The following is a 12,578-nucleotide window of genomic DNA, read 5'->3' as shown; positions in this document are numbered from 1 at the left end:
GAAGAAAGAATTGGCAGACTTGAAGATAGGACAATAGAAATTATCCAGTCTGAGGAACAGAAAGAAAAAAATTGAAGAAAAGTAAACAGAGCCTAAAGGACCTGTAGGATGCCATCAAGTGGATGAACATATACATTGTGGGAGTCAAGGAAGGAAGGAAGCAAGCAAGCAAGCAAGCAAGCAGAGAGGATATTTGAAAATCCCAAATTTTAGGAAAGACATTAATATAAACATCCAAGAAGCTCAATCAACTCCAAGTAAAACGAACTTTAAGAGACTCACACTGAGACATATAATCATGCAACTTGGCAAAAGTCAAAGACAAAAAGAAGATCTGGAAAGCAACGAGAAGTGACTTGCCACACACAAGGGATCCTTAATAAGATAATAAGCAGATTTTTCATCACAGTCTGTGGAGGCTGGAAGGTAGTAGGCCCATACATTCAAAGTGTTAAAGGGAAAAAAAAAAAAAAACAAACACTGTCAGTGATGAATTGTATATCTAGAAAAACTGCCTTGAGAACTGAGGGAGAAATTAAGACATTCTTAGATAAACAAAAGCTGAGGGAGTTTGTTACCACTATACCTGCCATGCAGAGATGCTCCAGAGTCCTGCACGGTGAAATGAAAAGACACTAGGTAGTAACTTGAAGCTCTATAGTGAGATCCAGTCTCACGTGGGCAATTATAAAAGCTGGTATTATGGTGAGGTTTGTGATTCCATGTTTTTTCTATATGATTTAAGAGACTAATAAAGATAAAAGAATAAAACAATGATTTGTCTGAAAGATAGTAGTATTGTAACTTTGGACCTTAACTCTACATTTTGTTTTCTACATGATTTAAGAGACTAATGTATTTAAAAGAATATTAGTTGATTTGGGGCACATAGTGTATAAAGATGTCATTTTGTGGCATGAACAACAGAAAAAGATGGGGTCAGAGCTGTATAGGAACAGAGTTTTGTATGTTATTGAAGTTAAGCTGCTATAAGTTCACATTAGAATATTATAACTTTAGGATGCTAAATGTAATCTCCACGTTAGCCACACATACACACACACACACACACACACACACACACACACACACACAAAGCTATAGAATATATATAAAAGAAACGGAAAGGAAAGTTAACTGTTTCACAACAACAACAACAACAACAACAGCAACAACTAAACACCAAAAAAGATACTAATGCAAGAAATAAGAGACCAAAAAAGCTCTAAGGCACATAGGAAACAAATAGCATAATGACAGAATTCCCTCCTTATTAGTAGTTTCTTTAAATGTAAATGGATTAAGTTCACCAATTAAAGGGGAGGCAGTGGCAGAATAGACAAAAACACATGGTCTAACTATAGGTGCTCTACTAGAGGCTCACTTTAGATCCAAAGACACAAATCAATTGAAAGTGAATGGATGAAAAAAGATATTCCATGCAAATGATAATCAAAAGAGACCAGGGATGGCTATGTTTATATTAGACAAAATAGACTTTCAATAAAAAAAGATTATGAGAGATAAAGAAGGATATTATATATTAATAGAAGTTCCAATACAGCAAGAAGAAATAACAATTATAAGCATACTACATACCTAATGACAGACCCTCAAAATATATGAAGCAAAAACTGACAGAATTGAAAAAGACCTAGTTCTAGAACAATAGTTAGAGATTACAATGATAGATAGAGGAACCAGACAGAAGATAAGGAAGGAAATAGAGGACTTAACACAACAAACCAACTAGCCTAACAGCCATATACAAAACACTTGATCCAACATTCTTCCCACATGCACATGGGACATTTTCCAGGACAGGCCGTGCCAAATTAAGTCTCAATAGATTTAAAAAGTCAGATCTCCTACTAAATATCTTTTCTGACCACAACAGGATAAAGGTAGAAATCAATAACAGAGGTAAGATTGGAAAATTCACAAGTTGGTGGAAATTAATATATGTAAACAACCAATGGATCAAGGAAGAAATCATAAGGCAAATTAGAAATACTTGGAGATGAATGATAACCAAAACATACTATTATGGAATGCAGTAAAAGCAGTGATGAGGGGGAAATTTATAGTTATAAATTCTAACATTAAAAAATAAGAATGATTTGAAATTAGCAACCTAACTTTACAACTTAAGGAACCAGAAAAAGAACAAACTAAACTTAAGGATAGCACAAAGAAGTTAATAATAAAAGATTAGAGAAGAGAAAAATGAAATAGGAAAAGAAAAACAATAGAGAAAAGGAAACCAGAAGTTGGTTTCGAAAAGATCAACCAAATTGACAAGCTAGATGGACTAAGACAAAAAGAGAGAAGACTCAAATTATTAAAATCAGAAATGAAAATGAGAATATTACTATTAAGTCTATAGAAACTAAAATTGGACAACCTTGATGAAATGGACAAAGTCCTGGAAAAATAAAATCTACCAAGACCAAATCACAAATACATAGACAATCTGAATAGACCTGTTTGAAGGAGATTGAATCAACAATCAAAAATCTCCTAACAAAGAAAAACTCTGGATCTGATTAATTGTCAAATCCCAACAGTTAGAGAAGAGCTAACACCAATTCTTAAACTTTTCCAAACAAATCGAAGAGGAGAGAACACTTTCTAGCTCATTCTTTGAGGTCAGCACTACCTTGATACCAAAGTCAGACAAAGATACTAAAAGAGAAGAAAACTGCAGACCCAAATCCCTTATGCATATTGATGTAAAAATCCTCAGCAGAATGCTAGCAAACTGAATTTAGCAGCATACTAAAAGGATTATATACCACAACTAAGTGGGGCTTATTCCTGGAATGCAAGGATGGTTTAACATACAAAAACCATTTAATGTAAAATACCACATGGTCATCAATTGATAGGGAAAAAGCATTTGACAAAATTCAATACCCTTTCATGCTAAAAACACTCAACAAACCAGGAAGAGAAGGAAAGTACCTCAAAATAATAAAAGCCATATGTGAAAAACGTACAACAAACATCATATGCAGTGGTAGAAGGCTAAAGTTTTTCCTTTAAGATCAGGAACAAGACAGATGTTACCACTTTTTACCCCTTCTATTCAAAACAGTACTGGAAGTTCTAGCCAGAGCAATTAGGCAAGAAAAGTAAATAAAAGCATCCAAGTTGGAAAGGAAGAAGTAAAATTATCCCTTCATGGATGATATGATCTTATATGTGGAAAACCTCATTAAGCTTATAAATGAATTCAGCAGAGTAGCAGGATACAAAGCCAACGTGTAAAAATCAGTTGGATTTCTATATATTAACAATGAATAATCTGAAAATCAAATTATGAAAAGAATTCCATTTGTAGTAGCATCCAAAATAATAAAATACTTAGGAATTAACAAAGGAGACAAAAGACTTACATAATGAAGACTAATGAAGACATTGCTGAAAGAAATTTAAAAAGACATAAATAAATGGAAACACATTTCATGTTCATGGATTGGAAGACTTATTACTGTCAACATGTCAGTGCTACCCCAAGCAATTTACAGATTCAACATAATCCCTGTCAAAATCCCAATCAAGTTTTTTGCAAAAATAAAAAAACCTGTACTGAAATTCATATGGGGTCTGAAAATTCCCCAAATAGCCAAAACATTCTTGAAAAAGACAAACAAAACTAGACAGTTCACACTTTATGATTTCAAATCTTACTACAGTGCTACAGTAATCAAAGCAGTATGGTACTGGCATAAGGCAGACATATACACCAATGGAATAGAGTAGAGAGCCCAGAAATAAACTCTTGCATATATGGTCAATGGAGGGTTGACAAGGGGGCCAAGACCATTCAATGGGGGAAGGACAGTCTTTCAACAAATGCTGCTGGGAAAATTGGATGGATATCCACATGCAAATATGATATCTAACATCATATACAAACATTAGCTCAAAAGGGATCAAAGAACCAAATGTAGGACTTAAAACTCTCAGAAGAAAAATTTTTTTAAATTTGTGCATCAAAAGACCGTATCAGCAGAATAAAAAGACCACCTACAGAATGGGAGAAAATATTTGTAAATCTGTATATCTGATAATAAGTATATATAGGTAACTCCTAAAACTGAAGAACAAAAAACAAATGACCTGATTCAAAAATGGGAAAGACTTGAATAGACATTTCTCCAAAGAAGGTACACAAATGGCCAATGAGTACGTGAAAAAAAAAAAAAAATGCCAGCATCACTAATCATTAGGGAATTGCAGATAAAACTGCAGTGAGATACCAGTTCACACCTATTTGGATTGCAGTTGTCAAAAACAAGGAAGTAAGTGTTGACAAAATGTGGATAATTGGAGCCATTGTGCACTGTTGGTGGGAATGTAAAATGCTGCAGCCGACATGGATAATGGTATGGAGGTTCCTCAAAAATTAAAAAATAGTAATGTTAACTAACTGGAATTTAAGTAAAAACTTAAAAAAACTAAAAATAGAATTACCATGCACCAATTCTTCTTCTGGGTATATACTCAAAAGAATTGAAAACCGGGTCCCCAAGAGATGTTCATAATAACATCATTCACCATAGCCGAAAGGTGGAAGCAAACCAGGTATCCGTTGATGGAAGAATGGATAAGCAAATTGTGGAATACATACAATGGAATATTATTTATCCCTAAAACTGGAGGAAATTCTGATACATGCCACAGCATAGATGAACCTCAACGATATTTTGCTACATGAAATAAGGCAGTCACAAGAAGGCAAATACTGCATGATGCCATTTACATGAGATAATTAGAATAGTCAAAATCATAGAGCCAGAGTACTGTTGCCAGGAGCTGAGGGATGGGAGGATGGGGTTATTGTTTAATCGGTATGGAGTTTCAGTTTTACAAGAAAAAAGAGCTGTGGAGATGGATGGTGGTGATGGCTGCACAACATTACAGATGTATTTTATACCACTGAACTGCACACTTAAATATAGTTAAGGTGTGTATTTTTGTTATGTGTATTTTGTTATGTGTATTTTTATGTGTTTTTTTTGTTATGTGTATTTTTTTTGTTATGGGTATTTATTTTACCACTATAAAAAAAATTGGGAGTGGGGGGAAATGCATGGAGTTATCTTAGAAAGTTAATTCTTTTCTGTTATCTTTAAATTTCATCGGTTAAGTTCAAGAAAATGTCTCAGCTTGGTCCTAGTATGTCTTTAGTGCTTCCCTAACTTTCTAACCAGGCTCAGAACCTTCAGCAAGGAATAGTATCTAGCTAGGATTTAATAGCCTTCTTTTGTTTTCTTTATTTATTTTTGTAGCTACAGTAGTAGATTTCTTGTCCCCTGAAGGGAACTGTGGGTGATTAATCAAACGTCCCTTAAAGCAGAGAATCATAAAAAATGGCACATTGAAACCTTACATAATATTTTAACTTAGAGTATATCCGTGCATTCTTATAATATCAATAACATAAGTTGCTCCGGGGAAACATAAAAGGCTCTCAGCATCGTGCCTCTCCTTCTCCATTAGCAGCTAATCCAGGCTCATCGGAGTCATCTTGGCTTTGCGGGCAATTTTGCATCCTGAATTCAGGCCCATCTCCTCTTCTTCGTGCTGTTTTGTTTAGGCATGTGTGATTTCTGCACTATCTGTAATTTCAATATCACACAAGTTAGCACTCCTGATTTATGTTACCATTCATTCTTTTGGTCTGAATTCAGGAAAGGAAGCTATATTCTGGATGTTCTTCTTGGTCAGAATTTATGTTTTTAAAAGCTCTAGGGTTTGTTGCTTTGCCAGCATTAAAAAGTTGTAATTTGCGAGTCCAGCTGCAGTACCTTAGGCAGTTGGGGTTGTCATTTTGGCGCCTTTTTTTTTAATATCCAGGTGCAGCATGCTTGTGTGTGTGTGTGTGTGTGTGTGTGTGTGTGTGTGTGTGTGAGAGTGTGTGTGATTGTTTCTCTTGGTAGCATAAGTTAGAATAGTTCTACTAGTGTGTTAGAGGTGTTCTCCAGTTAAATAACCTGGAGAAAACGAAACAAATGGCTTCAGTTCTGTTGTGAATATCGGCATCACATGGCTTCCTGTGGCCAAAGTCCTTGCCCCAGTAACTCATGACCTTGTTATATCTGTCACTTGCTGGAAAATGTTTTGCCTGCCCCATGTTTTCTTCTAGTTTGAGCCCGCTGACTGGCACCCTGAGTTCTTTTGCATATAAGCCATTCCCAAATGCACCGTCTGCAGTTTGGGTCTCCTTAAAGTGAAGCCCGATTTGCACAGCAGCGTGAGTGAATTTTTCTGTGTTTTCACAGCCTCCTCTGAAGTCTTTTATCATTTTCTTATTCGCACTTAATTTGGCACCAGGTTGTAAAGAGATCTGCCTGTATTTCATCTTTCTAAATAATTCTATTTAGCTCTCATAGAAACAGCTATTTTTCACACTGTTGTTTTATGATACTAAATTAAATTAAAATAACACAGCTGGCATTACCAAGTTTATGCCATAACCACTGTGTCTCCTGTTCAACTTAAAGGTCAGGTGGTGAAGGCAAAAGTGTGGGGTGGACTAGACTCTCGAGCGGGGCTTCGAAACTCAAGCCGTCTCCTGGGTGTGGGCACCTAGTGCACTAGGCTTTAGGCACGGGTTTTGCAGAGCAGAGGGAGTGAAGACCCATCCGCCAATGGCTGTCCTTGTGGCTGGTGGTGGGAGGGCCTCTTCTGTGCCTTTTCTTTGTTGCAGATGATACTGGTTTTCCATGTAGATAGTAACAGAGTCATGTTTTTCAATAAATGTATTTAAGGAGGAACGTGAACTGTTTTAAAGGAAAAAAACCTGAGAAAGTAATAGCTTAGGTGGTACGTCGATTTGACGAATCTTGTGAAGAGGGCGTTAGGACCAGTGACCCGTGTGAAGGTGACACTGAAATAGAGGCAAAAGGGAATGGAGCAGAGCAGCCCAGCCCTGTCCTGGTGGGTGGGGGCACCGGACTCCCTCTTCTGTTCTTCTGTTTCAAGGGAGCCGTGGTGACATCTGACACAGTAGTCATTCCCAGGGGAGGGATGGTGGGGGTCACCCTTAGGATGTCCAACACAGTGGGAAGGACACTACTCTAGAACAGGGCTTTTTGCCTCTGCCATTTACTTCACTTACGACTCTTTAGCAATCATTTAACCTCTCTGTGCCTCAGTTTCCCCATCTCTAAAATGCCACTTTTACCCCTCCCTTCATTACCACGAGGGTTAAATGGGGTGATGTGTATGAAGGCTTTTAGCCAAGCGTTATGCCACTCACCTAGTGCTCAAATAACGTTATGGGAATGTTAACGATTCTTCCTACCTCCGAGGGTTGTTTTAAGGATCCAGTAAATTTATGTCTTTATCTGAAAGTGATAGCAAACTGAGAATATTAAGTACTGTCATTATAGTTATTATCATCTTTCTTTCATTGGTTTGAGAATAAAATTTACTGAAGGGCAAGGATTTTGTTACTCCATTTATAGGACTTAAATATGTTATGTTCCCTGATCTTTGAAGATCAGCCACTTTCCAAATTCTCGTGGATTTGAGAAAAGGCACACAGCCCTACCTCTAACCCAGGCAGATGGAACACTGTTCTCTTGATATTCTCAGGGGAATGGTAAACCCAGAGTTACCTTTTAATCATAGCCCCACCACTCATTAGCTGTGTGACCTAGAGCAAATGACAGAACCTGGCCAGCTTAGGACCCCCTTCTGTAATACTGGAGGAGGAGGAATCACAGCCACCTCATGGGGTTGATAACATGAGGAGTGCAGAGCTTCTAGCACAGGTGCTGGGACTGTGGATACTTGACCCCACCCCTTCCCTTCACCCCCACTGTGCTGGACACTGGATTGCATGAGGCACTTTGGAGAAATTTTTAGACTTGGGGGGAAGGTAAGGGTGCATCTACTGGAGGAGGCAAAGACCAGAACCAGAAGTGGTATGGAAATGTCCCCTGAAAGTACACTTAGTATGTAAACAGATGGAAGATGTTCAACATTATCTGGCTTACTGAGGAAATACAAATTAAAATGAGGTATGTATAAAAAATAATGAGCTTTTGATGTATGTTTAGTGAAATAGACATACCAGATGTTCACTGTGGTAGTGAAAAGGGTAGCAAACCTTTCAATGTATGTTTTTTTCTTTTTAATTGAGATAAATCACATACCATAAAATTCACCCTTTTATTGTGTATAGAATTACACAACCATCACCATTATCTGATTTCAAAAACACTGTACCCATTAAGCAGCTGTTTCCTATTCCCTCAGCCCTGGAAACCACCAGTCTGTTTTCTGTCTCTCTGAATTTGCCTATTCTGGATATTTCATAAAAATCACGCAATATGTCACCTCTTACATCTGGCTTCATTCACTTAGCATTGATGGGCACTTAGGCTGTTTCCACATTTTGGCTTTTGTGAATAGCGCTTTTATGAACATACATGCACATGTATTTGTTTGAGTACCTGCCTCCCATTCTTTTGAGTTTATACATAGAAATCTCTGGGCCATATGGTAATTCTACATCTCCTTCATTTTTGAAGCAGGTTTCTTTTGCTGGAAACATAAGACTTGGTTGACTTTTTTTTTCTTAACTTCCAGCATTTTGAATATGGCATCTGCATTACCTTCTAGGCTGCCATGATTTCTTTTTTTTTCTTTTCTTTTTTTAACTTGTTCATTTATTCATTTATTTAATAAATACTTATCAAGTGTCTGCTCTATGATAGATTTTGGGGGGTGTTGTTATTGTTGTTTAGGTATTTGGGATTGGCTGCCCTGGTTTCTGATGAGAGATCAGCTGTTAATCTTATTGAGGATGCCTTGTACTGAATGAGCCACTTCTCTCTGGTTGCTTTCTCCTTGTCATTGGCTTTGACAGCTTGATTATGGTGTGTCTAGATCACATCTCTGAGTTTTTCCCACTTGGAATTTGCTGAGCTTTGTAGATGTCCTTCAAAAACTTCCAAAGTTTTTGAAGTTTATTCAGATCTTTCTGCCCCATCTCTGTCCTTTGTTTTTGAACTTCTCAATATGCGTATGTTGATGTACTTGATGATGTCTCCTGTATCGTTGAGGCCATGTTCATTTCTCTTCTCTCTTTTTTCTTAGTTTTCCTCAGATTGCATAACTTCTATTGACCTATTCTCAAGTTTGTTGATTCTTCTGCCTGCTCAAATTTTTCCATTCCAGAATTTCTATTTGATTATTTTTTGTAATTTCTAACTCTTTTTCGATATTTCCTATTTGGTGACTCATTATCTTCATTCTTTCCTTTAGATCTTTAGACATGGTTTCCTTTGTTTCTTGAATATATTTAAAATAGCTGATTTTCAGTTTTTGTCTAGTAGGGCTTTCTCATGAACAATTTTTATTAACTCCTTTTTTTCTTTGTGGATGGACCGTACTTTTGTTTCTTTGTTGTATTGTTATTTTTTTGTTGAACACTGGACATATAGAATAATATAATGTGGCAGTTCTGGATGTCAGATTCTCCTCTTCACCCACACTTTCAGAGTTTGTTGCTATTATTTTGTTAGTGACTTTTGTGAAGTAATTCTGTACAGTCATGTGTGACCACTGAAGTCTCTGCTCAGTTAGCTTACTGGTCAGCTAATGATTAGACAGAGATTTTCATTAAGCCTAGAATCAGTAAGTCTCCCAGTCTTTGCCAAGGATTAAAAAAAAATTTTTTTTTAATGTTTATTTGTGTGTGTGTGAGAGAGAGATAGAGTGCAAGTGGGGGGAGGGGCAGAGAGAAGGAGACACAGAACCCAAAGCAGGCCCCAGGCTCTGAGCTGTCAGCACAGAGCCCAATGTGGGGCTTGAACCCACTGACTGAAAGATCATGACCTTAGCAGAAGTCGGACGCTTAACTGACTGAGCCACTCAGGGGCCCCTGCCAAGGATTTCTATTGGGTCATGCTTTCAGTGCTCAGGCAGGCATTTGACAACTCTGCCTCGGCCTTCACTTCCTGCTTGCATAGAATCTTACAATCAGCCAAAGGTGAGAGTTTAGGGCCTTCTCATATCTTTCCTGACAGTGTCCAGGCATGCCCATAGCTTTTTGCCGCCAAATAGCCTTATAGACTACCAGGAAAGCTCCAAACCTCCCATGGGAGCTCCCAGCTTTTCCTTCTGTGACCAGTTTGCCCAAACTGTTATCCTCTGCCTCAAGCAGCTGCCTCTAATTGTTTTCAACAAATGTCCTCGAGGAAAATGCTGTTCACACTGGGCAAACTCCAAAGCAGGTCAAATAAAGATAGCCTTGTAAATATAGTCTTCCAGGGAGCTACCAGATTGGAAAAATAATGATACTTCTCTGGGAAAGGGGCTTTGATGGAACTCAAACCCACTCTGCAACCTGCTGTCAGGCTGCTGGCTTCCATTCTGATTGCAGATGTTGGCTATTAGGGCTAGTGCGAAGTTGGGGAGGGGTGGGTGGGAATAAGGCAAGTTAAAATGCCACAAAGCTCTTTTTAAAAAAATGTTTATTTATTTATTTTGAGAGAGAGAGCACGTGCAAGTGGGGAAGGGGCAGAGAGAGAGAGGGAGAGAGAATACCAAGCAGGTTCCATGCTGTCAGCACACAGCCTGACCTGGAGCTTGATCCCATGAACTGTGAGATCATGACCTGAATCAAAACCAAGAGTTGGACGCTCAACTGACTGAGCCACCCAGGTGCCCTGCCACAAAGCTCTGTTATTCTTACCAAGGTTCAGCCATTTTTCTTGAATAAACATTCCACAGATTGCTGCAAACCTTTGGTTAATTTCTAGAATTCTGGAAAAGTTACTTCTGATGATTTTTGCTACTGTTCTTTTTTTGCTTTTATGGAGGAGAGATTTGTTGAATGTCTTTATTCTACCATTTTGCTGATTTTTCAATGTATATTGAGTCTTAGACTTCTTTCTTATGAATGAACCCCAAAGCAAGGGGGGAAAAAGCCACTCACATTCACCAACATGTTTTATCAGTGTTACTTATAATAGTGAAAAATTTGAAATGTTCTAAATCAGTGACATTGGTGGGGGAAAGCATGTAAATTCTGAGTAACACTATTATGCAGCCATTAGGAAAGAAAGAGGAGGCCTGGGTGGTGGAATTATAACATGGAAGCTGTGAGTCTTGATTCTAGGGTCACATGGGCTGGATTGGAGTTTGCTCCAATGACTTGGAGCAAATTAATTTGCCCCTCTAAGCCTCAATTTCTCATCTATAAAATGGTGACAGTTCTGGGGTGCCTGGGTGGCTCAGTAGGTTAAGCATCCGACTTTAGCTTAGGTCATGATCTCGCGGTCTGTGAGTTCGAGCCCCGTGTCGGGCTCTGTGCTGACAGCTCGGAGCCTGGAGCCTGCTTCGGATTCTGTGTCTCCCTCTCTCTGCTCCTCCCCCACTCGCACTCTCTCTCTCTCACACACACACAAAAATAAATAAACATTAAATTTTTTTTTTTTTTAATGGTGACAGTTCCATAGTGGTGCTGTGAGCTGTCAGTGTAGGTGTCCAGGCAATATGTGTGGCTCAGCCAAGTGAGTTGTTATCGCTGTTGTTGCTATCATCCAACAGAAAATTTGTTATGCTATAATGGCAAATAACAGCTAGAAGGATGTGAAATTTTATGTATGCTGTAACCAAAATATAAGAAAAAAAAATCCCTGGCAACGCATGGAAAAACCAAGGTTGGAAGAAAGCACACCACAATGGCAGGATTATGGGTTGTATATGTTCTCTTTTCCATTTTTAAACATCACTGGGAAAGATAAATGTCTACTTACAGTAAAAATCTCTTCTTAAAGAAGGAGAGGCTCTTCAGGAGGGCCCAGGCAGGAACACCCCCCACATTAGACACTGGGATAGTGGAAGTGTGTTTCCAGATGCATCTTCAGGGACTTTTTGGTAACCGGTATTTCCCGAGTCTCTGCAGGAAACTAGGATGTATTTCCTGGTCTTCTTCAAGAGGGTCTTTTATTCAGCATCCTGGGGGCCAGGGTTCACTGCTGCCTCCTCAGAGTGGGTTCTGAACGTGGTGGTTAAAACCTAAGAGCGCCCTTTTAAATTCTATCATCCAATCCAAAGGTTTTCTTGTAGGGCCTCTGTTTCCTCATCTGCCGAGTGGGAAAATGATGGTACTCTCTTCCTTGATGCTTTCCAAAGGATGGAAGGAGAGGCTATCCGAAGTGCTTGGTGCTTTGCCAGGTACTCCACAGATGTGCTGTGTCCGTGCTGGTGATCTCTGTAACTTGGCGGGGCTTGTTTTTCCATTTCAGGTTCCGAGGTGCACCGATTATATCCGTGGCGGCCAAGCCTGGGGGACCAGAGGCCCCCGAAACAGAAGCTCCACAGGGCATCTCAGAGCTCATTGAGGTACTTGAATCCAGGCTGGACTCTGGCCCCAGTCCCACTCAGGCAGGTCCCTTTGTGTCCTGCTTGGTCTGATGGGGAGAGAGAGAGGAGGCACCCCAGCAAGACGACTCTGAGCTGGTTCCTTTAACTACCACCCCCCCACTTAGTATACCCTCCCTCACCTCCCTGCAAGAGTTAAACCAAAAGAGAAGCAGACCCCCCCCTCC

General features: G+C 39.0%; 1 protein-coding gene across 1 annotated transcript in view; it reads left to right on the top strand.

Annotated features, from left to right (window-relative positions):
- EEFSEC (eukaryotic elongation factor, selenocysteine-tRNA specific) overlaps positions 1–12,578 on the top strand; it is a 249,667-nt gene that overhangs the window by 99,598 nt on the left and 137,491 nt on the right. The window contains exon 3 of the mRNA XM_049641112.1: positions 12,276–12,372. Within this exon, the coding sequence (XP_049497069.1) occupies positions 12,276–12,372 (97 nt within the window). The remainder of the gene's footprint in view (positions 1–12,275; positions 12,373–12,578) is intronic.

Source organism: Panthera uncia, chromosome A2, assembly GCF_023721935.1.
Source record: "Panthera uncia isolate 11264 chromosome A2, Puncia_PCG_1.0, whole genome shotgun sequence".
NCBI lineage: Eukaryota > Metazoa > Chordata > Mammalia > Carnivora > Felidae > Panthera > Panthera uncia.
This window is presented reverse-complemented; position numbering and strand designations above follow the sequence as displayed.